This window comes from Eptesicus fuscus, chromosome 9, assembly GCF_027574615.1.
Source record: "Eptesicus fuscus isolate TK198812 chromosome 9, DD_ASM_mEF_20220401, whole genome shotgun sequence".
NCBI lineage: Eukaryota > Metazoa > Chordata > Mammalia > Chiroptera > Vespertilionidae > Eptesicus > Eptesicus fuscus.
In genome coordinates this window covers 31,300,309-31,326,787 of record NC_072481.1, presented here as the reverse complement: position 1 = coordinate 31,326,787, position 26,479 = coordinate 31,300,309, and the positions used below count along the sequence as shown (strand labels likewise).

The 26,479-nt window shown below is 54.4% G+C and overlaps 2 protein-coding genes across 2 annotated transcripts in view; one reads left to right on the top strand and one right to left on the bottom strand.

Moving 5' to 3' along the window:
• Positions 1-7,559, top strand: part of ACOT11 (acyl-CoA thioesterase 11) — a 44,397-nt gene extending 36,838 nt beyond the window's left edge. The window contains exons 11-17 of the mRNA XM_054720740.1: positions 960-1,019; positions 1,677-1,739; positions 2,126-2,209; positions 3,120-3,253; positions 5,888-6,019; positions 6,460-6,586; positions 7,404-7,559. Of these exons, the coding sequence (XP_054576715.1) occupies positions 960-1,019; positions 1,677-1,739; positions 2,126-2,209; positions 3,120-3,253; positions 5,888-6,019; positions 6,460-6,586; positions 7,404-7,559 (756 nt within the window). The remainder of the gene's footprint in view (positions 1-959; positions 1,020-1,676; positions 1,740-2,125; positions 2,210-3,119; positions 3,254-5,887; positions 6,020-6,459; positions 6,587-7,403) is intronic.
• A 41-nt stretch (positions 7,560-7,600) lies between these two features.
• Positions 7,601-19,857, bottom strand: FAM151A (family with sequence similarity 151 member A). Its single transcript, XM_008139274.3, has 8 exons — positions 19,743-19,857; positions 18,496-18,642; positions 12,708-12,860; positions 12,076-12,235; positions 10,225-10,449; positions 9,434-9,573; positions 8,592-8,735; positions 7,601-8,376 (listed from the first exon to the last, which is right to left on the bottom strand). The coding sequence occupies exons 1-8, from the start codon at positions 19,855-19,857 to the stop codon at positions 7,697-7,699; spliced, it is 1,764 nt and encodes a 587-aa protein (XP_008137496.2). The 3' UTR covers positions 7,601-7,696.
• Positions 19,858-26,479: the final 6,622 nt, after the last annotated feature.

The following is a 26,479-nucleotide window of genomic DNA, read 5'->3' as shown; positions in this document are numbered from 1 at the left end:
GTCCCTACCTGTAAAGCGGGTGTACCTGCAGCCCAGTTCTCACAGGGCTGTGGGGTCTATGGGATATTGACCCCGGGCCTAGGTAAGGCCTGCAGACTCTCAGGAAGTGGTGACAGTGATGATGATGGTGAAGGAGAGCAAGGAGGCAGGAATGAGAATCAGGGTCTGGATTCAGAGTCTGTCCCTTCAAATAATGCTGCCTTGTGCCTCCATGGGGCTAGGCCTGGCTAGCTCTGGAGGATCAGGGAGTGAGCTCTCTCTGGGAAGGTCCCTGCCCTGCCCTGCCTGCCTCACAAGACTGAGTCTGGCTGTGACATTCCCTGCTCCGTAGCTGGGTGTTGGCCAGTCAAGAGTGGGCAGTCGTGGAGGAGTGGGAGCCTAGTAGATGGGCGGTACCTGTCAGGCCTTTGCCGATTAATGCTCCCGAGGGAGGACACCTTAGAAGTAGAGGTTAAGAGGGCAGGCTCTGAGTCAGCCCGTCAGCGCTCTGTTCTGTGACCTTGGGCAAGTCGCTTAACCTTTCTGTGCCTCAGTTTCCTCCTCTGTAAAGTGGGGTTATACTAGTCCCAACCCCAGAGGCTTGCTGTAAGGCTTAAATGAAATTTTGCATGGAAAGCACTTGAGATGAATGCCTGGCAAAAGTAAGTGCTCAATAAATGTGGGTTCTTATTACCATTGTAAGTGCCCTTAGGGTCCCCATTCTCCCGAGGAGGAAACTGAGGGCTGGTGAGGGCAGTGGTCCCCAGGGTCCCTCAGAGAGCCTGAGGGGAAGCTGGGCTCAGTGACCTGGCGTGTTCCTGTTCAGGTTGCTTTGACTCCGGCTGCCCCAGGGGGCCAGAAACCTAAGGGCTGCAGGACCTCCTTGGGCCCTTGGGGGTGGGGTGATCAGACAGTAACAGGGATGGGGGGCAAGTTGTTGTCCCATCTGTGCCATAGTCTGTCCCTGCTTCTCTCCCCAGGACGGCGAGCGGCGGTACCGAGAGGCCAGTGCCAGGAGGAAGATCCGCCTGGACAGGCAAGTTGGGGCTGGGTGGTGGGAGGGGACACAGGGTCCAGGGCTGTCCACCTGCTCCCCAGCCTCAGGGACTTGCATTTCTTCGATGCGGCCCCTTTGCCTCTACATCCATGTCACCTCATTCCACATTCCATGTCTGACTGGCCCCTTGTGCAGGTGAGGACACTGAGAACAGAGGATTTATGGCCATGGGCACACAGGAATGACTGGCAGAGTGAGAATTTGAACCTGGCCGGATCTGGCCAATTTAAAATCTTTTGTTCCTTCCATTGACTCTGATGCCCACTTGGCAGATGAAGAAAGAAAGGCCCAGAGAGGAGAGGCGATGGCTCAAGGAAGCACTTTACCACCCTTTGTTGTTAGTAAGAAAAGGGTGTGTTTATGGCTGACTACAGATCCCATTTCACAGATGAGGACACTGAGCCAGGGTGTGGGGCACTGGCACCGGCACATCTCCCCTCATCCCGTCCTACCTCTGCCTGAGTTTGTATGTTCTCGCCGCTGTGTTCTGTGTGCCATCCAGTCTCCCTGGCCAGGCAGGGGTCTCTCCTACCCCCTGGGCTGAGCACAGGGCCTGGCACAGCTGGCCAGCAGTGAAGCCTGTTCAAAGAGATGGGCTCCCAAGAGATCAAGGTTGTCCTCTTCCCTCTCTCCCAGGAAGTACATTGTGTCCTGTAAGCAGGAGGAGATGCCTCTCTCTGTCCCCTGGGACCCTAGCAACCAGGTAAGGCCCAGCTCCGAGGGGAGCGTCCTCAGGCCCACCCTTCCCTGTTGTCAGAGCGGGGTTGGAGGTGGGCCTGAAGGGGACAGGATGCTAACGCCTCAAGATGCACACACAAAAAAAGAAATTAAAAAAAAAAAAAAAAAGATGCACACAGTTAGCCAAGGGCTTTCCTGATGTCCCTGTTTGGCAGGAGGGAGCTGAGGCCCTGAGAGGAGGAGCGGCTTGTCCAGGGTCCCTGGGCGAGTCTGGCCAGCCCTGGGCCTCCTTCCCCAAAGCCCAGCACCCACCCTCCTTCCCCATCCCAGTTCCTCCCCCACCCCAGCATGGCCTCGGCCCCGAGCCTGCGGGAGGGGAGAAGGCGAGGTTTCTCTGTGTGCCCTGTCCAGGTGTACCTGAGCTACAACAACATCTCCTCCCTGAAGATGCTTGCAGCCAAGGACAACTGGGCGCTGTCCTCGGAGATCAACCAGGTAGCTGACCGCACCCACCACCGTTTCCCTCCTGAGCAACCAGAGGTGGCAGACCGCCAGCAACAGAAAGTCTCTCATGTCAGAAGGGGATTTCTCTTTTTCCTTTTTTGTTTTTGTTTATCCTCACCCGAGGATATTTTTTTTTTTGAGAGAGAGAGTAGAAGGGATGGGGGAGAGAGAGAGAAACATCGATGTAAGAGAGACTCACTAATTGGTTGCCTCCTGCACGCGCTAGGACTGGGGCCAGGGAGGGAACCCACAACTGAGGTATGTGCCCTTGACGGGGAATTGAATATAAGACCCTTCAGTTCGCAGGGCGACACTCTAACCACTGAGAAACACTGGCCAGGGCAGAAGGGGAGAATATATATATATATATATATATATATATATATATATATATATTTATATATATGTGTATGTGTGTGTGTGTGTGTGTGTGTATATATATATATATGTATATATATATATATATATATATACACATTGATTTCAGAGAAGGGAGAGGGAAAGAGAGATAGAAACATCAATGATGAGAGAGAATCATTGATCCGCTGCCTCCTGCACGTCCCCCATGGGAGTCAAGCCTGCAACCTGGGCCTGTGCCCTGACGGGGAATCCAACTGTGACCTCCTGGTTCATAGGTTGAAGCTCAACCACTGAGCCACGCTGGCCGGGCAAGTCACTGCTTCTTAAAACACCTTTCTATCCACTTGTGCTGAATTATCTCAACAGCCATTTTCATAGGGATGTGACTGAGGCTCAGAGAGTTTGAGTCACTTAATTGCAGCCACACAGCAAGGCAGCGGCAGTTCTGAGCTTCTAGCCCTGGCCTCCAGCATCCCATCCCACCCCCAGCATAGTCTGGGGAGGGGGATGCATGAATGAGGCCACCCTCTGCCCCACGCAGGTCGGCCTGTACACCCTGGAGGATGACAAGTACCTCTCCTTCCACATGGAGATGTTGGTGAATGTGGATGCGGCCCACGCCTTCCTGCTGCTCTCAGACCTGCGTCGGAGGCCCGAGTGGGACAAGCATTACCGGTGAGGGCCAGGGCGCCGGTGGGGCCGGTTCCCGTCTCAGGCCTGATGGGGAGGGCAGGTCCTCAGGTGTCCTTCTGCTGAGCTATTCCTTATTGTGCTCAGCCCCGCTGGCCTTTGGGGAGTGGGTAGGAGGGTGGTGGGTGGGAGGGTAGGGGGCTGTAGTAATGTGTTAGGTGGGAGTCAGGGTCAGGGTTGTTCTGAGCCTTCAGAGAAGGACTGAGCCTAGAATTGAAGTTGAAGGCCTGGTCCTGTTTCTGGTCCAACTAGCTGTGTGACCTTGGGCAAGCAATTTCCATTTCATTCCTGGGCTTGGTTTTCTTCCTCTTAAAATGCGTGCTTCAGAGGTGAGGATAGATCAGTGGTTTTCAATCTGTGTTCTGTGGAGTTTTCTGTTGCCAAGAGAGTTCCACATACTGCTTGGGGTGGGGGATGGAAGGCTGAAGGTGTGGCTGGAACCCCCTCCCTGATTCAGGCCAACTAATAGGATGGCCAATTTGCTGAATTTACCATGTGTTAGTTCTACGTCTGGATATGGATAGAAGTAGCCAGGATTTCAGTGTTTAGTATGTTAAGTTGAAAGCGGTATTTTGTCAAGTCCCTGTGACATCACTGTCTGTTATGCCAACACCCTGCTTTGGGGGGCGCTTCTCTGATCATTTCTCCCCTGGCTTGTGACGAGGAGCCTCTGTTTCCGAGTCTGTCCACAAGGAGGACCTGTGCTCTTAGAAATCCAGCGAGCAGGTCATCTGATTTTTGATAAATTGGCCTTCTCCCTCCTACCTCCTCCACGCGTCCTCACTTGAGCAGGTCCACTTGCAGCTGTTTATACAGGGCTTTCTGCTTAAGATTTCTTTGCAAAAAGGGCTGTGCTACTTTAAAAGACCCTGGTCTAGGTGACCCGAGGCCTGCTGGCAGTGCCATTTGAGAATCTTGAGAGGTGATTTGCTGGTGGACATTGGGGAAGCTGGCTGTATGGTAGGAAGGCTTCTTGAAGGAAGTGGGCTGGGGTGGGCCTCGAAGGCCAGGCCAGATCTTTCTGTTTGATGGGATTTGGGGGAAGGAAGTAGCTTGAAGGGAAAGAGAGCCCCAAGTTGCTTCTCCCCACCCTGCTCCTGAGACAGCCTCTGTGGGTGGGCAGAGGAGCAGGGGAGAAAAGGGAAGGTCTAGACATGCTCATATGTACCTCTGTGGATGTCCTCGTGTGTGTGTGTGTGTGTGTGTACATAAATGTGAGTATGTGTGCGTGGATTTGTTGCTATAAGCCAGGGGTGGGGAACATCGGGCCTGTGAAGCCGTATAAGGTCCATGAAATCATTTGGTCTGGCCCTGCCAAGGCGTTAGGGGTGAGTTAATGAAATGCCTGACCAAATATAGCAGGCTCATTTGTCAGTTGATAATTTTGTATGGCCCAGGAATCCTAATATATAAAAAACCTGGATCGTAACGACCAGTAACAACTGGAGGCTGACCAACCAGAAGTCAGTGCTGGCCCCGCCCCCAAGCAAGCGGTACAAGCAAGCAGTAAGGGGCAATCAGGCAGGCAGGCAGGCAGAGGGGTGATCAAGTAGGCAGACCAGCAGTTAGGGGTGATCAGGTAGGTAGGCCAGTGGTTAGGGGCAATCAGGTAGGCAGACCCCCCCACCTGCCCCCCAGCAAAGAAAGAGAGAGGCCTAGGCCAGCCAAGCCATTGCACCCCAGCCTGTCGCCTGCAGAGGGAGGCCACCGGTGGCAGAGGAGGGGGGCAGTGCTGCACAGATGGCAAGCAGTGGCAGCGGTGGGGGTGGGGCCAGCTGCCTGCAGCCTGGGGAAGGAAAACCCTGATAGGCCCTGATCTCAGGCCAGGCCTAGAGACCCTACCCGAGGGGTCCCGGATTGTGAGAGGATGCAGGCCGGGCTGAGGGACTCCCCCCCCCCCCCAAGTGCACAAATTTTTGTGCACCAGGCCTCTAGTGATTTCATAAATATCCAAATGGCCCTTGGCAGAAAAAAGGTTCCCCACCCCTGGTAGCCTACATGTATGTACAGGCACATGGGTAAAGTGTACCCGGGCTGAGGGGCACAGGCCTGGCACCTGACAGCCTGGGCACATTCCAGCTCTGCTTCTCTATTAGCTCTATGTCTGTGGGCAGGTTGTTTCCCCGAGACTCAGCCCCTCCTCTATGAAGAGGGGCTGCTAAGAGTACCTGCCTCCGGGCTGAAATGCATGGCACACCCGAAGCCCTTAGAGCCGTGCATGGCACACAGCGGATGCTCACTAAATGTTCAGTACAACCAGGATATCAGCGCACCTCTGAGTCAGCACGTCCAGATACCCATGGGTCTGTGTGTGCATAGTAGGTGTCTATCCATGTGTCTGAGCATGCAGCTATGCCTGTAGATGTTTGTCTGTGCACGTGTATGTACTTGCTTGTGTGTATGTGCATACCCACATGTATGTGCGTACGTGTGTGTGCGTGCACACATCTTGGCCAGGCCTTCTTGCCCTCCTATGGGCCCTGCTGCGTGTGTAGGGGCTAAAGTGTCCCCCAAGCATTGGCTCAGGGAGGCTGAAACTTGGAGGTCTGGGCCAGACCTGCTTTCCTACAAGGAGCTGGTGTGACCCTCTTGGGCCCTGCGGTCTGGGCCTCCTCACAGGAAGGTGGAACTAGTGCAGCAGGTGGATGAGGACGATGCCATCTACCACGTCATCAGCCCCACCCTCGGCAATGACCCCAAGCCCCAGGACTTCGTGATCCTGGCCTCTCGGCGGAAACCTTGTGACCATGGGTGAGTACCTGCCTGCTGGGTGGGAGGTGGGCAGGGATCATCTCCCTCCCCAGGGAGGGGACCTCAGCCTAGAGTCGGCTCTCTTCCTATTGGCTTTTCTGAGCTGCCGGACAGACGGCCTCCCTTCTGCTAGACAGGCACCGAAAGATGAAGCGTGCAAATCCCAAAGCCCACACGCTTCCTCAGGGGCTTTTCCAGAAAATCTGCAGCGTGTCACGCTGGCTCCTGGCAAATGCAGTGCTGTTAACATGCAGGTGCCTCCTCTCCAGCCTGGCCCGGGGCCAGACATGGGCCCGCCAAAAGTTGACATGACTTTAGACTCTGGTGTCAGTGCCTAGGGGAGCTCCAGAGGCTGGGTCAGTGCCAGAGGGGGTTCCAGAGCCTGGCCTGGGCAAGACAATCCTCATCTCCTTCTGTGCTCTCCCCTCCCTTCACTCCAGGGACCCATACGTCATTGCAATGCGGTCAGTTACGCTGCCCACCCACCTTGAGACGCCAGAGTACAGGCGTGGGGAGACCCTCTGCTCAGGCTTCTGCATCTGGCGTGAAGGGGACCAGATGACCAAGGTGAGGCCAAGGATCCCCTTCCCTGACCTGAGCCACCCCAGACCCACATGCATGGACGGAGCTTAGCACTCTCCGGCTCACAGTTCCAGCCGTGGGCCCCACCCCCTGCCCAACAGTGGGCTCTTCCAGCGGGGGGGAACCTAAGCATGTCAGGGGCTAGAAGTGAGCCTTCACTCAAATCTAATCTGTGCGGAAAAGTCCGAGGCCCCTGCAGGGTCCTGGAAAAAGCTCTGCCTGCTGAGGGCAGAAGGCCCCGGTTCTCATCTAAAATTCACTTACTTACTATGCTCCTTCTTGTCTGGGAGGGCTTTCTCTGGTTCTCAGGGCCCATCTGACTCAGCAGGGCAGTTGGTGTTGGAAATGTGGGGGGTGGGGTGGGGGCTGAGAGCGAGGAGGGAGGGTCCGCGCAGCTGCCCTCCTTGGTGCACAGCTGTTGTCAGAGCCCCGAGACTTGTTCCGGTAACACACTTCCTCGATGAGCTTCTCAGGACAATCCCCGGGCGTAGCTATAATTCGTCTCTAAGGCCCTAAGAGACCTTCACTTAAACAGGATTCTGTGTTGGGTTCTGCTCCTCGTCTTGCAGGGCCTCCTCGCTGGCAGGGAAGACACCCGATGACAGGACAGTGTGTGGTGGCAGGGACCCTAGGGCTATTAGTACCCAGAGGGAGGGGCCAGGGGAACTGCTGGAGGAGGCCATGCCTGCCAGTCAGGTAGCCTTCAAAGACCCCCGGCTGCTGCCCCCTCCGCAAGCCAGCGGGGCCGACTGCCCTCCCGCTCCCGGCCCAGCGCCCCTGAGCGTGGCTTCCTGTCCTGCAGGTGTCCTACTACAACCAGGCCACCTCGGGCTTTCTCAACTACGTGACCACCAACGTGGCCGGCCTCTCTTTGGAGTTCTACAACACCTTCAAGGCCTGTGAGAAGTTCCTTTTGGACAACCGGAATGATCTGGCCCCCAGCCTCCAGACCCTCTAGGCACCTCAGCAGCTCCCACGCCATCCCGCCCAGGACACATGTGCAGCGCATTGAGGAAGGCAGAGGCGTTTATTTCTTCCTGCCTCCCCCACGGGAAGCCTGACCCCAGGGGCCTCCTGTCCAGCACCACCGGGTGGTCAGTTTCTGCCAACATCTGCCAGCAGGTCTTGGCGGTAACTCTGGGGCAGCCTGTAGTAGACCCGGGTTCTGTCCACGGCCCTGGCCGCCAGCAGCTCTTTCCGCACCGATGCATAGCTGCCCGCCGCAGGGCTGTGCTCCACGGTGACCGTGGCCCGGGGGGAGGCCGCCAGTAACCTGGCCACCACTCCGGCCGTGCTGCAGCCCAGCGGCCCAGCCCGGAGCTGGAAGGACACGGGCTGCCAGAGGCCCTTGCTCAGCTCCAGCATATCCGTGAGCAGCTGCTCCCTGTAGCCGCTGCCCAGTGCCTCCTCGGGCCAGCCCGGGGCCACGGTCACGTGGGGGAACACCTCGGCCACGGCGGAAAGCAGCTCCTTGCCGGCCACGTGGCCAGGCACTGCAAAGCTCCCGTGGGAGACCGTGGCCCCCACCCACACAGGCAGAGGAAGCTGACCGAGGTTGGAGAGGCGGGCCAGTACGGCCAGGGCTGGCCGAAGGGCCGCGGGCTCTGCGACGTGCAAATGGACTCCCCAGCGTCCAGGGTGTGTGGCGAGCTGCAGCAGGCATGACTCCAGCGCCAGGGCAGGGCCACCCGGGGCACGCACGATGGGCACGGCGGCGTCTCCAGCGGCGGCAGGCTCCCGGAGGCCGACGTGCAGCAGGATCATGCCTTCTTCTCCTGGGAGAGGCGGCGGAGGAACAATGACTGCTTGCCTCTTTCACAGCTCAGTGTGGCTCAGGGGTGCTGGTCCCAAGGCCAGGAACCCCATCCCCTTGGCAACACTGTCCTCCCCCACCGCCCAGCTGGTTTGCTGCCATGGTAACAGCGTCCCTGCCCCATGCAAAGGAAAGCCCCTGCAGTTTAGCTGGGCTCACGGGGGCTGCAGCCCTCACCTGGGAGCTGAACGGTTGCTGCTGTTCCGTTGCCCTGGACGTCAGGAACCTGCCACTCCAGGCTCAGAGCGTCGCCCCCGGGAAGCTGGAGGAGAGGGATCAGGCTGCCTCCTGAGTAGTAACTTCGCTTCCGTGTGGCATTCACTGTGGGACCCCAAATTGTCACGATGACGCGGCTGCTATTCACAGAGCGCCTTCTGTGTGCCACGGCTTTCCACACTTTCTAACCCTCACAGCAACCTGCCACGTAGCTGTCATTTCCCGTTTTGCAGATTACAGGAAGTGACTTGCCCAAGATCCCACAGCCAATGGCAGAGTTGCTGGGATTGGAACCGGATGGAGCCAGGTTTGTCTGGTTCCCCGTCACCTGGATGGCTCCCAGGAGAGGGATGTTGAATCTGACGGGTCCGTGGCCTAACTGCAGGCTCTCCTAGGTTTGGAGTCGGGGAACGAGGGGCTTGAACAAGGGAACAGGCAGCATCTGGATCCTTGGCGAGTGGGCGCGGCAGAGGGGCCGCTCTCTGAAATGTTAGCGTGACCCACAGAGAATCGAGGCTGCCAGGGAAGGTATAGGGGTTTGGACTTTCCTGGGTTCCAATCTGAGCTGTGCCATGTACAAGCTGAGTGGCTGTATAAATCCCTTAACGGTTCTGAACCTCCGTTTTCCCGTGTATGAAAATGGAATCTCTGCTCCGTGGGTATATGAAGCTTAGGTAGCATGCGGCACCGGGTCTGGCACACAACAGGTGCTGAGTGGTTCCTTCTCCCGATTCCACCCAGGCTTTCCCCTCCCGATGCCCACCCTGCAGAATCCAGTCCCACCCTCCCAGACCACTCCCTACTTGCAAGCTGCTTGAACTGAGACCAGACGGGCTCGAAGAGGTCGTAGTAGATTTGGTGGGGGGCACAGTTGTCCCGGATGTAGAGGAGATCGTCCACGGACACGGGGTCCGAGGCACCCTGCCACAGTGTCAGGCTGTACCTGGGGCCCAGAGAGCAGGCTCAGTGTCAGCCTGGGCCCAGCTAGGTCCTCAGTCCCTGTGCTGGGAACTGGACTCTAGCTGGGTAGGGGCGGAGCCTCTGACTTCCCACCAGCCCCTTCTTCCAGAGTGCTACCCCCTTTCTGGGGACAGAAGAAGCCGCAGAGGCTGTGGGGAGAAGCCCAGAAGGAGGGAGAGGGTGCCTCTTTTTGGTTTTAGGAAAGGGGGTGGGCGCAGGGGAGAGGGGAGCAGTCGGGTGTGGACGAAGGGGGAAGCCTCGGGACTCCTGTGGGGAGCTGCTGAAGGTGGGGCTGGGAGACTACCCTGGGGCAGAGGTTGCAGGTACAATCTGTGCAGCCCCACAGCTGGCTCCCCTGGGAGGAAACTGTGGGGAGGCAAATTATGTCTTAGTGTAAACTCAAACAGGCAGGAAGTTAGTTATCCACCAGTGGACGGGCTGCCTCCGGTGATGGTGAGCAGCCTGTCACCGGAAGTCTACAAGCAGAAAGGGATGCTGTCTAGGACGTGAGCACCAGTGGGGGTTAGACTAGAATCTTTAAGTCCCAGCCATGAGCATGATTCCTGGGGGCATCAGTGCCTAGGGGTGGGTTTAGCAGGAGCAGGGGCTGGGCCGGGGGGCGGGGCATTTTCACCTGTCAGACTGGCCCAGCAGCCAGCTGAACTGGGGCCAGGCAGCCCGCACCATGACCGTCCGCACAGGGAAGGTGACCCTCTGCGGCAGCGCTCCCACCAGCTCCTGCATCCTCTCTATCATGGCTCGGGTGTACGTGCTGTTCGGAAACAGGGGCAAGTAGAGGGTGGTCCAGCCTGGAGACAGGGTGGCCTCAGGATACTTCTCCTGGACCAAGGCCAGGAACCTGCAGAGAATCAGAGACACGTCCTTCAGAGCCTCGCTGGCCCCGTCCTCACCTCCTGGGTTCCCATCACTGTGCTGGGACGTGGCAGGGCCTGGTGAGTCTGTGATGGAAAGGCAGAAGCAGAGTCCTGAAGAGCAGGAGTGGCTTGTTCAAGGCCCCACAAAGAGGGCATGGATTTTAGAGTCAGGGGGTCTGGGTTCAGGTCCTGGCTGTGACCTGGGGCCCCTTTGATTCTCAGAGACGGCACCCCTGGAGGGCAGGGCCTCTTCAGCATCCCCTTGTAGACAGAAGCAATGAAACCCAGAGCCCCAGGGGGTCCGGGCTCTGCCTTCTGTGAGAGCCTCTTGAAGCTTCAGATTTTATTTTAAAATTTCATTCAGATTTTGCCCTGGTGCAAATTTTAACAGGCAAATAATGTTCCCATGTCTCTCCCCAACTACTGAGTAAAATCAATACTCCAAGAAGACAAAGATATATTTATCTTGTGCCACTGACTACAGTTTTCAAACTTCTGCTTTCCAAATGCACCTCAGTTTGGGAATCACAAATATTGGATGAATGGATTGTTGGCTGGTTGGCTGGACAGATGGATGGATAGAGAGATGGCTGATGGGGCTTAAAAACAAGTGTGGGGCTTAGACTCAAAGGCCTGGCTTTGAGTCTTTGCTCTGCCAATTAGTAGACTTAGGCAGGTCCTTTCACTTCGATGAGATAGTTCCTATACTAATAAAATGAAAATAATAGTACCTACCTCATTCTCGTTGTAAGAGTTAAATGGGCCCTGGCCGGTTGCTCAGTGGTCAGAGCATGAGCTTTAGCCTGCACACCAAAGGGTTGCAGGTTTGATTCCTAGTCAAGGGCATGTACCTTGGTTGCAGGTTAGATCCCCTGCCCTTTATGTGAGCATGCAGAAGGCAACCAATCTCTCTCTCTCTTTCTCTTCCTCCCTCCTCCCAACCCCTCCCTCCTCCCTTCCACTCTATCTAAAAGCAATGAAAAATCCTCGGGTGAGGATTAAAAAAAAAAAGAATTAAAAGATATTCTTCAACTAAAGTGCCTGGGGCACATAATAAACATTTAATAAATTAAGCCTCAATTTTTGTCAGCTTTCTTGTCTGCAAAATGGGGGGGGGGGAGGGGAGGGAATACTCCTAGCCTAGTGATGCTGTATAAGAATTAAATCAGTAATATCCTATCCTTTTATGTGGCCCTCTTTTGTAAGCTGCAGAGTAGCATGCAGTGGTGTGAAGGTTGTAGGTGGCAGTGCTGGGATTTCATGGGGGCTGGGCAAGGAGTCAGCAGTTTAGACTTTTCTAGCAGGTCAAGCCCTGTCCTGGTCACTGGGGACACAGAGCATGCCCAATGAAACCAGGGCTGTGGTAGGAGGAGGTGTGCTTGTCAGCCTGGGTGTTGGGGCTCTTGGAGGAGGTAATGACTGGGCAAAGGTTCATCAGGAAATGGGAGGAAAGCATTCGAGGCAAAGGGAACAGCCTGTGTGAAGGCTCAGAGGTCAGACTAGATGGCATTTCTGGAAGCAAACTCAGGAAAGGTCCCCTGAGCACTTCCTGTGCCAAATGTTGAAGGAAGAGGCCTGGGTACAGTTGGGGCAGAGGTGGGAACACTCACTGTGTGGCATTGACTTCGATGGAGATGGGCACGTTGGGGCCCCTCAGGATGTCAGCATTGATCCATACAGGCCTCCGGACTTTCCCCTCATCTGTCAGCCGCCGCAGGAGGTCCAGGGAGGGGCCCACAGCCTTGATGCTCTTGAAGTCTAGCTTGATACCTGTGGGGAGGAGGCCGAGGGCTTGGGGAACTGGCTTCTCAAGCTCAGGGCAGAAGGAACTGGAAGACATGACTTCCGGGGCCAGAAAGAGCAGGTATGATGTGTGGGGGGGGTGGGGTGGGTGGGGATGGGGGAAAGACGAAAGGGACCAGATCCTGGCTGAGTGTGAAGAAGGGCTTTCAAACAGGCAGAACTAACCCAGGGAGGAAGGACCACTGTAGGAGGGAGCTACATCCTCCATCTCCCCTGTGTCCAGGAGGTAACACCCAGAGCACCAGGTACCCCTTCACATCCCCATCTCGCCTGGAATCTCCCCACCTGGGCCTCTGGAACACTGGGCTGGAAAACCAAGGCAATGAGCAACTCATGACAGCAACTGGGCTTGCCTCCCAGGGGAGCGATCTCTGCCCAAGCTGCCTGAGGACTTGAGGGCTGGGAACTGGGAGGGGGCGGGGACGAGAGAGGTGCTCACCCTTCTGGGAAGAGGCCAGCACAGCATCCAGCCACTGCTGCAGGGTGTTGTCACTGTAGATGAGCGGGGGGTGCGCCATGATGGGGACCCCTGTCTCGTTGGCTGTGTTGAGCCCTTCTATGTTGACGTCCGCCTCCAGGACCATGATGTCGCCTGGGCAAGACACAGACCTCAATCAGTTCTCGGCTGTTTTTAAACGGTTGTTTCTCATCGTAAAACCCACTGCATGCTTATGATCGAACACTCGGAAAACACAGAAAAGCAGGAAGAAGGGAACGGTCCATCCACATTTCCACCAAAGCTCACGTTTGATATACTTTCTTTCGCTTTTGTCACTGTACAGTTTTTACACAGTTGGGACCACACTGCATGTCTAATGTTTAATCCTTTTCTTTCAACAGTAGGAAACATCTTCACCAACGTTTATGTGCTTCGTTAAAGAAAAAAAGGCGACAAAAGGCCCTGTCGATTTAGTTACCCCCTCCTATTCCTGAGACATTCCTGCAGTTTCTAATTTTTTCTACCAATACATAATGATGCAACATTTGGGAACTTTTTATTCAGGAATGGCATTAGGCCCTCTGCCACGATGAAGCCCTTTCTCCTGCAGGCTCCATATCCACGCCCTGCCTTCTGGGCTGCCTGGTTCTCGGGGCAGCAGGGTTCGTGGCTGCCGTTGCCACTTCAGGGACAGCTTCAAAGACAGGATTCATGACCTCTGTGCTCCAGGGAGCACTCCCTACACCTCGGTACACCTGACTCCCAGTGACACACCAGCTGGGATGGGTCTGAGAGTTCTATGCTAAGTGAAATAAGTCAGATGGAAAAAGACAAGAACCATTTGATTTCACTCCTCTGTAGGATACAAAACAAAAAGCAACAAGTGAACGAAGAAAACAAACTCATAGATACAGACAACACAAGCCGTTATCAGAGGGGAAGTGGTTGAGGAGAGGACAAAGAGGGTAAAGGGGATCAAATATATGGTGATGGAAGGAGACAAGATTGGGATGGTAAGACACACTAGAGTACACAGATGTTGTATTACCAAGTTTTACACCTGAAATTTACATAATATTATTTTTTAACCAACGTTACCCCAATCAATTTAATTTTTTTAGAAAAATATTTTTGTTGATTTCAGAGAGGAAGGGAGAGGGAGAGACAGAAACATCAATGATGAGAGAGAATCATTGATCAGCTGTCTCCTGCACACCCCACAATGGGGATCAAGCGCACAACCTGGGCATGTCCCCTGACCAGGAATGGGACTGTGACCTCCTGGTTCATAGGTTGATGTACAACTACTGAGCCACGCCAGCTGGGCTCAATTTAATTTTTTTTTTTTTTGAGCCGAAACCGGTTTGGCTCAGTGGATAGAGCGTCAGCCTGCGGACTGAAAGGCCCCAGGTTCGATTTCGGTCAAGGGCATGTGCCTTGGTTGCGGGCACATCCCCAATGGGGGGTGTGCAAGAGGCAGCTGATTGATGTTTATCATCGATGTTTCTAACTCTCTATCCCTCTCTGAAATCAATAATATATTAAAAAAAAAAAAAAAAAAGAAAGAAAGAAACAAAAAAGTTTGTTGAGTGAATGAATGATCAAACAGCCCAGGTCCAGAAAGGTGAAAGACTGCCCAAAGTCGCAGAGAATTTTCAGATTTCTCTAAAATCTCGGTGTCTAAGTTTCCAGGAGGGGAAGGAAGCGGAGTGCAGGTGTTCCCTGGCACCAAGCCTGGCACTTTGCATCGCCCGCTTTCATCCCATTTTGCATCCTGCCCAGAGCTCCGGTCTCCCTGGTTTCCTCATTGGCATAATGGGGACGAGCCTCCCCAGGCCACGAACACAGGACATGGACATAAAACTACATTGTAAACTGAGGGGCTTTATGAGGGTAGCCTTTATTTGTATGGCTGGAACACAAAGTCCTTTTTTATCTTAACTTTTGGTTACCTGGGAATACAGAGAGGTCCAAAGGGTTGGCCTCCAGTGAGGCCCAGAGAAGCTGGGTCCACCAGGACAGCGGGGCAGATACAAGGGTACACAAGCCAATGGATACTGAGGGGTCTCCTACCCCATCTAACTGGCCAGTTCCCCTTGGGGAAGGTGGGGGTGCATCAGGAGGGAGCCAGGACTGGAGTCTGGACTGCTGCTGTCTCCTTGATTTGCACTAGCTGCTTCCCTTGTGACACTGTGAGCCCCTTAAAGACAGGGTCACATCTTACTTCTAAGTCTTCCTCCTGAGATTGGCCCAGAGCAGGGGCCCAGCAAATGCTCAGCAAAGGGCACTCAAAACGGATGGAGAGTGCATTCTGGCCCTAACCTGTCTCCTTGTGATTGCCACCTGGGTCCAGCTTCTTCCTGGAAAAATCTCCCTTATCATGAAAAGCTGTTACTTGCCTTCCAGATGCTGAATCTGGGGGCTCGACTTGCTTGGGCCAAGTATGAAGAAGGTACAGGAGCTGAGGGAGGGCTCAGGTTCCTGCAGCCACAGGGGCTTAGTCAGGAAGGAAGGAGCACTGTTCTCCAGAGGAACAGACAGAAAGTTACCAAGCCCTCTCTCTCCCGGTGCCTGGCCAGCTCTGCACTTCACAGCCAGGCAGGAGAACATTGCGGCCGAGTGGGCAGACCCTGAACACATTCGGCTAGCTTCCAGTCCCTGGGCTAACCCTTGCAGAACTGTGTGACCTTGACCTCTCAGGTTGACCTCTCTGTATCTCCTTCTCATTTACTAGAATTAGACAATAAACTATCCCTGGTTAGGCATTCACTGAGTGTTAATTATTATTTACATGGAGTAGTTCACTTAACTAGGTGACTGTCCCTGTTTGCCTGGGATAGTCTAGGTCAGTGGTCGGCAAACTCATTAGTCAACAGAGCCAAATATCAACAGTACAACGATGGAAATTTCTTTAGAGAGCCAAATTTTTTAAACTTAAACTTCTTCCAATGCCACTTCTTCAAAATAGACTCACCCAGGCCATGGTATTTTGTGGAAGAGCCACACTCAAGGGGCCAAAGAGCCGCATGTGGCTCTCGAGCCGCAGTTTGCCGACCACGGGTCTAGTATATTTCTGTTACCTCTGTATAATCTATTTTTTTAAAATCCTCACCCGAGGGTATTTTTCCACTGAATCCTTAGAGAGTGTGGGAGAAGGAAAGACAGAGAAATACCGATGTGAGAGAAACACACAGATTGGTTGCCTCCTGCACACGCCCTGACTAGGGCCCCGGGCTGAGGAGGATCTTGCAACCGAGGTACGTGCCCTTGACAGGAATCGAACGTGGGACCCTTCGGTCCGCAGGCTGACGCTCTATCCACTGGCCAAACAGGCTAGGACTGTATAGTTATTAAGAATGATCTCTTCCACTATCGAAAGTGCCCAGGTTGGAATGATAAATGATGCAGTCATCCTACCAATCCCCCTTTTGTAGAGGGAAAAACTGAGCTGCAGACAGGTGAAGCCACTTATTCCAAATCACTTCGCTGGTAAAGAGCCAAGGTAAAATGTGAATTTAGTTCTGTCTTGCCTCTCAGCCCTTCACTCTGGCCCCTCCTCTCCGCATAGACGTGGGTCATGTCTAAGATGACTTCACCAGTTTAACCCTACCTCTGGCTCCCCATCAGGATCCCCACCCCCATTGTGGTACCACCCTCCTCCCAGGGGCCTACCACAGGGCTGTCAGGAAGAAACCAGGCCCGGGGTCCTCGCTGGACCCCTGAAGCTATGCTAAGGGTGCCTCTCCAAGCTTCTGAGCTGTTGGCACTGCCTGGGTGGGGCCCCTGACTTTCTTCTTGGCCAATGTCAGTTTGGTAGGGCTGGATCTGTCAGCTGCCCATGGGCTGACATGGGATGAGCCCAAGGGTGGTGAGTCCTGTTTACCCCAGGTCTTATCTCCCAGATAGGAGTCCTCGCTCTCGGGCCTGGCTCTCTCATCAGGGGGAGGGATCTGTTTTTCTTATCACCAAGGTCTGGCTACAGCAAACTGGTTCTTCCCAGCCTATGGTGGCCTTTCCTCTGCACCAAGCCTGCCTCCTCCAAAAAGCCCTCCCTGCCCTGACTGGTTTGGCTCAGTGCATAGAGCGTCGGCCTGCGGACTCAAGGGTCCCAGGTTCAATTCCGGTCAAGAGCATGTACCTTGGTTGCAGGCACATCCCCAGTCGGGGGTGTGCAGGAGGCAGCTGATGGACGTTTCTCTCTCATCGATGTTTCTAACTCTCTATCCCTCTAACTTCTCTCTGTAAAAAATCAATAAAATATATATATTTTTTAAAAAATCCCTAACCATTCATTCACTCAGCAAGCTTTTCCCCGGCACTTATACCCAGGCCCTCTGGTGTGGTGACCCTATAGGATTAAGAGCTAGAGGCCTGGTGCCTACACCTTGTTCTGCTTCAGAGACTTGCTGTGTGACCTTGGACAAGACTGTCTCCCACTCTGGACCCCGCACGCTCCAATCTGAGGGCCATGCCTTTCATTTTGGATGGTTACGGTTTTGGTTTCGCGTATTCCTTATTGAACTGGGTTGGGCACAGTGCAGGGGCCGGGAGTGTGGGGCCAGCCACCCTGGGTTCCTATGTTGGTGTCACCCTGGGTAAGTCACCCGACTTTTCTGAGCCTCCTTTGTACTTTTGCCACCTGGTACCCATGAAGCAGTGTGCTTGCAGGTCCAGGAGAGCCCATGTGGAATGGGTGCGCCCGTCTCTCCAGTGAGCAGTCCCGGACTGGCTGCCATAACCACTCTCAATGGGAGACTCGGAGGAGTTGCACTATTTGCTCGGGTTTTTACAACGTGTGTTTGGTAGCGCTGGGCCTCAAACACACGTTTTCTGGTTTCCTTAGGCTTTGAGGGCAAAGGCCTCCTCAGCAGGGACAGTTGTCACGGATGGGTCATGGGAGGGGTAGCCGGGAGGGAGGGCAGGACGTGATGACTTTGGAATCAGACTTCGGGTTCCAGCCCGAGCCTCAGAGCTTATCAGCTGCACAGCCTGAGCCAGTCCCTTCACCTCTGAGCCCCCACTTCCTTGTCTGACAAGCCAGGTGAACAGCCATCCTCGCGCCACCGGATAGGCAGTGCTGCCTCATCCCCACCTCTGCTCTCCCTGAGACAGGCCCGTCAGCCAGGACCGGAGAAGTAGGGAAACAGTTCCACAGGCAGTTTGCAGCCATGCAGCGAATCCTATCTTCCCTAAACCAGGGACACTTCCTCCCGCACAGGCGTGCGTCTCCTAAACTCTAAGGGGCCCCACGAGGCTTGCAAGCAGGGGAGCAGTGTCCCCAGGGCCCCCTTTCCTGACTTCTTAGGGGGGCAAAGCAGACCCACCTAGGCTCACTTCCTCAGCCGTTCTTGTTGCGCTGCCCCCAGCTTTAATAAACGTCCTCTAAAATTCACCCGCACTGTGTTGTGAACTTTTTCCTGCACGAAGTCAAGAGCCCACACACTGCCCTAGCTGGTGTGGCTCAGTGGACAGACCGTCAGCCCGCGGAGTAATGAGTCCCGGGTTCAATTCTGGTCAAGGGCACGTACCTCGTACCTCGGTTGCGGGAGGCAACAAATCGATGTGTCGCTCTCACATCGATGTTCCTCTCTGTTTCTCCCCCTCCCTTCCACTCTCTCTAAAAATCAATTGAAAAATATTCTCGGGTGAAGATTAACACTCACAAAAAGAACCCATACGCTACTGGTCGTCGTAGGCAGACACACCAAGGGCCAGGTCCCCTTTGGGGTAACCCCTCCCTCCCCCCACTCCGGCCCTGGCCCGTCTCGGTCCTCACAGCGGGACTTACTTTCCAGGGCAGCCCGCATGTCCTTCTGGCTGTTGGCGGCATGGTACCAGGTGACCAACAGGCCGTCTTTCTGGCTGATCTGGCCCAGGCTCAGCAAGTAGTCCAGCATGTCTGCATCTGGTCGACAAACTGCATCCTGCTTACAGCCTGGAAGGAAGGCCAAGGTGATGTCAGCATCAGTTCTTCCCCCGTCCCCACAGCACAGGGCCCCTGCCCACTCACCACCCTCCCTCTCTGGGCTCCAGGGTGTGTCCAGCATGCCATCCAGCAGAGAGACAGTGGGACCCGTCACCAGTGTGGCGGGAGAGGGAAGTACGTGGGCTCCTGGGTGCAAGGAGGCTGCGAACCAGCCTGGAGCCGTCAAGGAATTTACAGAGAAGGGAACATCTATGGGGCACCTTGAAGGATGGATATACATTGACAGAGAAGGGGGATAGATTATTCCACCAGAAAGGACATTACAAGCAAAGGCTTGACTGTAGGAAATAGGGCCGCCTGAAGGACTGAACTTTGGCTCGGTACAGGTGGAATGTAGAGAAATGGAAGAGGGCCAGACTGATAAAAAGCTTCGTGATCAGGTTGTAAATGGCCTTGACTGACAGCAAAGGAGCTGGGCGTGCACTGAGGGCAGCGAGTGAGTCCTGTGTTTAGAATGATCTCACTGGTGGCAGAGAGACCGTGTGGGAGGGAGAAGCCACTTCGGGGTCTGGGAGGAGCCGGAAGCCCGGGAAGGCTAGGTGGTAGGTAGCCCATGGAGGGCAGAAGGCAGATGCCTCAAGGTGAAGGGCCTTCGGAGACAGGCCTGAGGCTGCAGAGACAGGCCTGAGGCAGAGGATGAGGGGAGGATGCTCCCAGGGGGAAAGGGTGAATTTGGCTCAGTGCACCGAGTTCGAGTTGCCCACATCACCTCCAGAAAAGAACGCCTATCAGGCAGGGGGCACAGGAGGGAGGTCTGGGCTGAAGACCAAGATTTGGTGTGATCTTCAGGCAACGGAAGCCTGGCGAAGGAGGGAGGGAAAGAAGGCCAGTGGGACCTTCTTCGGGGGAGAGGTCTTGGTGTGGCTGGTAATGGGAGAGGCAAGTGGAGCTGAATCTTGGTGGGGATGTGGGATGGGAGAGAAGGCCACCACAGCTGTGGCTGAGGACCAGGAGGGTGGGTGACGAGGACAGGTTAGGTCTGTCTTGGTGGGCACAAGGAGTGAACGATGGGGGGAGCTAAGCTAACGGCGTGGTGGGGAGGGACCTACCTGGCTGGCTGCCCCACAGCATTGTGAAGCCCAGGACCATTCCGATGACGCACACGAGGATCACACTGGCAACGCCGGCAATGGCCCACTTGCTCGAGCACTTCTTGCCGGCCATGGCGACCTCTCTGGAGAGTGCTGCTCACCTCCTCTTGGCCCAGAGTCCTCGGATGCTCTGCCGCTGGGGTTGGGTGGGAGGCAGGAGCTCCCAGCAGCACCTTTTTCTTTCCAGGGTAGGGCAGCTCCTTCAGGCAGTGGTGGAGTGTGGAGCTCCTCCTCCCTCCCCACCCTCCTTTTCTTCCCTCTCCCTCCCAGGATCTTAACGGGTCAAGCAGAAAATCCTGTCACCCTGAATATGAACTTTGAGCACAGGAAGAGGCAGCAGAGGGTGTTGGCCGGAGCCCCCACCCCTGGCCTATCTGCCCTGCCTGGGAGTTGAGAAACCAGGGATCTAGAGACCTACAACAAGCATCTTCCCTTCTCAGGTCCTGGTTCCCCCAGGAGGAACCAGGTGGATTATCCCTCCCTCTTTCTGCCCTGCCCTAGGGAGTCAAGAAGATCTGGCAAGGGTTGGTGATAAGGACAGATTAGGTCTGCCTAAGGAACTGACTTTTTCTTCCACCCCAGATTGTGGCTGATAGTCTATCTACCTGAGATAAACCAATAGGCCTGGCGCAACAAGTCCATGGGGAGAGATTGAGTTACCATCTCCAACAGAGGGTGTCCTGGGGCCCCTGGCATGGGAAGGAAGTGAGAGACTGTTCCAACTTTAGCTACCCTGGAGTTTATTTTTATTTATTTTTTATTTTTTAAAAATATATTTTATTGATTTTTTACAGAGAGGAAGGGAGAGGGATAGAGAGCTAGAAACATCGACCAGCTGCCTCCTGCACACCCCCTACCGGGGATGTGCCTGCAACCAAGGTACATGCCCTTGACCGGAATTGAACCTGGGACCTTTGAGTCCGCAGGCCGACGCTCCATCCACTGAGCCAAACCGGTTTTGGCGTGGAGTTTAAATGAGTCCAAAAATCACCTGTAATGGGCACAAGGACTTCAGCTTACAGAGGTTCACAGAAAAATCCAGCAGGGCCCCTGGTGACTGACGCGGGTGTATATATGCATGTAAGAGTGTCTAGAAGAATGAATGACGGGCAAATAAATGGAGGGAGCCTGGGAATGGGGAGCAAGTTGGGAGGGGGTTTGGTTCAGGTCCTGTGGAGTCCTGGGCTGTGGGTCATCCCCAGGAGCTGCCCAGGAGGACGCTCAATATAGGGGTCTGGGGCTCGGGACCAAAGACAAGGATGTGAGCATCATTTCCTGCCCAAGGCACAGAGGAGTAGACGCGGACCACGGGAATCAGGGCTGGCAGAAGAGGAAGCGGTCAAGAAGAGTGGGGCAGAACGAAGAGGGTGGAAAGGTCCCAGGAGCAAATGCAAGGATCCCTTCAAGATAAAGGGGGTCAGTTATGCCGGGAGCAGAGTCCTGTAAGGACAGCAAAGTGCCGCCGGCTTTGACAACTAAAAGATGGCGATGTTGGTGAGGACAGTGTACGTGGACTCCTTACAATGGGATGCTCACTTTTGAGGGGTTATAATGTTTAACACCAATGCTGGACGGACCTCTTTTTGAAAGAAAAATCCAGAACTTGGATCTCACCATTGAGAATGTTTCTCCATGTACAAACAGCCTTTCATTTTATTTATTTTTTAAAATATGTTTTTATTGATTTCAGAAAGAGGAAGGGAGAGGGAGAGATAGAAACATCGATGAGAGAGAAGCATCAATTGGCTGCCTCCTGCATACCCCTTACTGGGAGTTCAGGCCCACAATCCAGGCATGTGCCCTGACCAGGGAATTGAACCATGACCTCCTGGTTCATGAGTCGAGGCTCAATCCCTGAACCACCCTGGCTGGGCAAACAGCCTTTGTATTAGAGTTGCTAGTTTATTTAGATGGCATGACACTCTTAAGGGGGAGGCAGCATCACCCCCCTTTTCAGCTAAGGGAACAGGAGTGGGTGAGCAGCAGAGTGGGAATAAGGGCCTGGTCTTTCCTCCCAGCAGGGTGTGTGTTGCCCATCCCCGCCCCCCGCCCCCCCCCCCTCCCTCCCCCCCCTGAGGATTCAGCAAGCTCCTCTCCCGGTTCTGAGGACTCGGCCGGCTGTGTCTTAGGGAAGAGGGACTTTTTCCAGCTCTGGCTTTTGGCAGCAGGAACAAGCTCTGGGGCAGACTCCAGGCTGCCAATGACACTTCTCCGGAGACAGACAACTAATTAAGGTTGTGAGCCCTACTCTGTGCCTAGCACTGTGCTAGGCTCTGGGGACCCACCTGCTGCCCATGACCTATTGTAGGAGAGAAGAAATGGGGGGTTCAGGGGGCTCCAGCATCTCAGAGGTGGTGCTGCTGGAGGGGCTCAGCTTGTGAGGGTGTACTAATGTCAGGGCCCCAGTGGGGGGGGGGGGGGGCGCATGATGGGTTAAATAGACACAGGGGATTAGGAGTCCAGAGGAGGACGGGTGACTTTCAGGAGAGTCATGGAGAACTTGGGGAATCGTGAGGGTCAGAGGCCAGGGAAGGACAGTCCAGACAAGGGAGCAGAGTGTGTGGGAACAAGCAGGGCTTGCTCGGGGACACGAGCAGCGCAGTGTGGCTGGATCACGGGGTGGTAAATGGGGGTGTTGCCGTTGAAAATGGGGTCCTTGCGGTGTCGTAAGAAAAGCATTTTGGGGACCATGCGTGGGAGGATGTGGTGTGGTGGGAAGGTGTACTGAAGTTGGAGCAAACACAAAGGACTGTCCCGGCTTCAGTTCCATTCCCCCCCCCCCCCCATCCCCCGTGGCAAAGGCCAGCCTGGTCTGCACCCAGCCCCGAAACAGGGCCAGCGTCCACAACTTCCGTGCCGAGCCATGCTGTCCCCATCTGGCCAGCTTCGTCTGCTCCCGGCTGGGCTTCAGCTGGTGCTGCACCCAGGCCCGCAGTTGGAGTCCGCGTGGCTGCCAGACCCCAGGCAGCTGCTAGGCCCACGTGCCCGCTATGGAGAGAGCACGTGAGTGCACGCCAAGCGCATGTTATGGGCAGAGAGAGCGCGCGCTCTGTGTTAAGCTTGGATTATATTACCTGGGGCTTGGAAGGACCAGGCACTCTAATTTCCCAAGTGCCGGAGGGCCGGAGGGATTAACCAACCCATTTCCTAGATCTTCTGGGGTCTGTCTCCCTCATCCAATCCGATCCTTTTTCCAGGCGAGGCCCTGCCCCTTAGTTCCTGCTGCCCATGCCACCTAGTGGAAGCACCTCCCCTGGCTTCTACTGCACATGCACCCAGCAGAGGAATTTCCCCTTTATTGTTTACTCCTTTGCCCTCCCCCAAAGTCTGGTGAGTGGACATTGTGCCCTGGGAGACTGAAAACCCAGGGGAGGGAGGGTGTGAATCCCGTTGGTGGGGCAATGCTGCAATCCCCGGGGGTGCCTATGATTGCTGCAACTTCCAGTAAAGCAGGCCCATTGGGATCAGCTCCCCAGGCTATCACACTCAACAATGTCTAGCTACTTCCGCTAGCAGGGGTGCTCTGGGAGGTGAGCCTGGGAGGTGAGCCGGCTTGGGTGGCCCCGATAGCGAACTTGGCTCCAACTGTTGGTGGTGAAAACAGCACCAGGTTAGACTGGTGGAGTCAGACGGACCTTGGTTTCGCCATCGGTACTCCATCGGTACTTGGTTCTGGCTAAGAATTCTGAGCTGAGACTCAAACTATAAAGTTCGTTTAGGAAGTCACAGAGGTAGAAGTGGGCTGTAGAAGAAATGGGCTCAGGAAGCATTACCGAGGCAAAAGAAGGGCTCTTGGAGTTCACGAGAAAGGGAGGCAGGAAACCCTGCCTGGGGGGTGGGGCAGGGAAAAGTGGCTGAGCTCTGAGCTCAACTGGGTTCTTCATCTGGAAGGCTTTTATCAGCTCCCCAGAGGTGGAGCGTTCAGGACCATCCCAGGGAGGATCTCCGCGGAATATTCATTAGCTTTCCAGGTGTGTCCCACTCAGGCTCCTGGCTTCCACTGATGGGTCCCTGCTAGGAGGGAGACATTAGTCAATGCAGCTGGTCCTGACGTCAGCTATGCTGTAGCTCCCTCTGGTTCTGCTGCTTTTCTGGGCCTGGAGCTGAAACACAGCTGAGGCCTAGATGTCATCTCTAGGGCTTAATGCTTAAGAGCAGGGGTCCTCAAACTTTTTAAACAGGGGGCCAGTTCACTGTCCCTCAGACCGTTGGAGGGCCGGACTATAGTTTAAAAAAAAACTATGAACAAATTCCTATGCACACTGCACATATCTTATTTGGAAGTAAAAAAACAAAACGGCAAAAACACCCGCATGTGGCCCTCGGGCCGTAGTTTGAGGACACCTGCTTAAGGGAGTGGTTGTGCAAGGGCAGGGGGGTCCCCAGGACGCTATTTCCGGGCCCCCTTGTTCCTCCTCTAAGGGGGTCTACCATGTGACATGGGGGGGGGGCGGAGGGGAGGAGAGGGTCAGGGGAGGGTCTAGACCGCATGACCAGCGATATGCCGGGGAGGAAAGGTTACCTTGGGGCAAGGTCTTTGTTTTCCCAGTTTTGCCCATTGCTAGGCACTCAGGGCTTTGCAACTGGTGACCTTCTGTGTGTAGCTGGCCCATCATCCTTGCTGTGCTCATGTCTGCCTAACAGCCTGCCACACAGCCTGGAGTGACGGGAGCCTTCCCCTGTGAGATAGGCAGGTGTTAAGCAGAAAACCACGGCCCCAAATAACGTCACTCATGCTGGAAGTCCTAGATTTAATACCCGACGTAACTATAATTTCCACCTTTCCCAGAAACATTAAATATTCATCAACCAGTGTGGAATTTTCTGGTCAAGCACCTGTAAGGTCATCTGTCCCCTGGGCCCTCTCCATTCCCATAGTAAGAGGCAGTCTGCTTGGATAAAAACCCTTCCCTTCTCTTTCCTCAAAGAAAAGGCATCACGGTCCCAACATAATCCTTTCTTTTCTTTGCTTAATAGCTCCCATTCCCCACCCTGCTGCCGATAAACCTTCCTAATAAGATTTCCTGCCTTCCCCTAAGAAAAGGGGACTTTGCCTGAAATAATCCACTCTTCTAACGTCTGAGGCCCACCCTTCTTCTGCCCATAAAAACCTTCCATTTTGTACACCCCTAGGAGCTCCCTTCTCTAATTGCTTGATGGGCTGCAGCTGATTCACGAATTGCTTAATCAAGCTAATTAGATCTGCGAGTATACTCGGTTAGGTGGAATTCACCTTTTGACATGAGACACACTCAGCTTTGCCTTTTGGAGGGTGGTGATTCCTGAAGCTGGCATTGAAAATGGCTTGAGAAGGCCCAACTTTTTCTAGCACCTTGGCCATCCTGTTTTAGCGCTGCCCAACCCCACGCCCCGACAGAGCCACATGGCTTCCCACACCATTCTGCCCAGAACAACCAAATGCTCAATGATGAGAGAATCATTGACGAGCAGCCTGAGGCTTGTGCCCCAGGATCTATTACCTGGGTTAGTTAGCTCACCCATCCCCTGACAGATAGGGAGGTTGTCAGGAAGCACCAATATCTCAGATGTGGAGCAGCCTCTTGGGCTGGTGCTGAAGGAGGTTCTGCCCACTGGGCCTGCCCACCGGCTTCTGTGAGGCAGCATCCCCTACGGTCCCCTCTTCACAGGGAAGCCCACGAGTATGAGGGAAAGCTGCCTAGAATGATCTCAGGAGAAATGGTTGTTCCTTATTCCAGCTTATGAACATTCGGCACCCACTAGCTGGGGTCTGCTCCCCAGAGTCGGACCCTGGCCAAGGCAGCTGGGAGGCAGGCATGTGACCTGGACCTTGAAGGATGGGTAGGGTCTCTTAGGACAGTGGTCGGCAAACTCATTAGTCAACAGAGCCAAATATCAACAGTACAACGATTTAAATTTCTTTTTAAAAAATATATATTTTATTGATCTTTTTACAGAAAGGAAGGGAGAGGGATAGAGAGTTAGAACATCGATGAGAGAGAAACATCAATCAGCTGCCTCCTGCACACTCCCCACTGGGTATGTGCCCGCAACCAAGGTACGTGCCCTTGACCGGAATCAAACCTGGGACCCTTCAGTCTGCAGGCCGACGCTCTATCCACTGAGCCAAACCAGTCAGGGCTGAAATTTCTTTTGAGAGCCAAATTTTTTAAACTTAAACTTCTTCTAACGCCACTTCTTCAAAATAGACTTGCCCAGGCTGTGGTATTTTGTGGAAGAGCCACACTCAAGGGGCCAAAGAGCCGCATGTGGCTTGAGAGCCGCAGTTTGCTGACCACGGTCTTAGGGGAAAAAAATAAAAGCTCATCTTTTTCCCCTTATAAAAGTGGTACCAAAAAATATGGGAAAATTCAGAAAAATGGGAAAAAGGAAGTATCATGGTTTTAAATTTATATTTATTAAAGTACATTTTTATTGATTTCAAGAGAGGAAGGGACCTTTTTGTCTGGTGAGGAAACTAGATACTGTGAGCCTTGGCTGGTTTGGCTCAGTGGCTAGAGCACTGGCCTGCGGACTGAAGGGTCCCAGGTTCGGTTCCGGTCAAGGACACATGCCTGGATTTCAGGCTCGATCCCCAGTGGCAGGCCGGTTCTCTGCTGGCTCTTCCACAGCCTTACTGGCCCAAATCTTAGCACCATGGATTCCGGAAGCGGCCGTAAAGACAGACACTCGGCAGATAAATGGAGCCTCTTTGG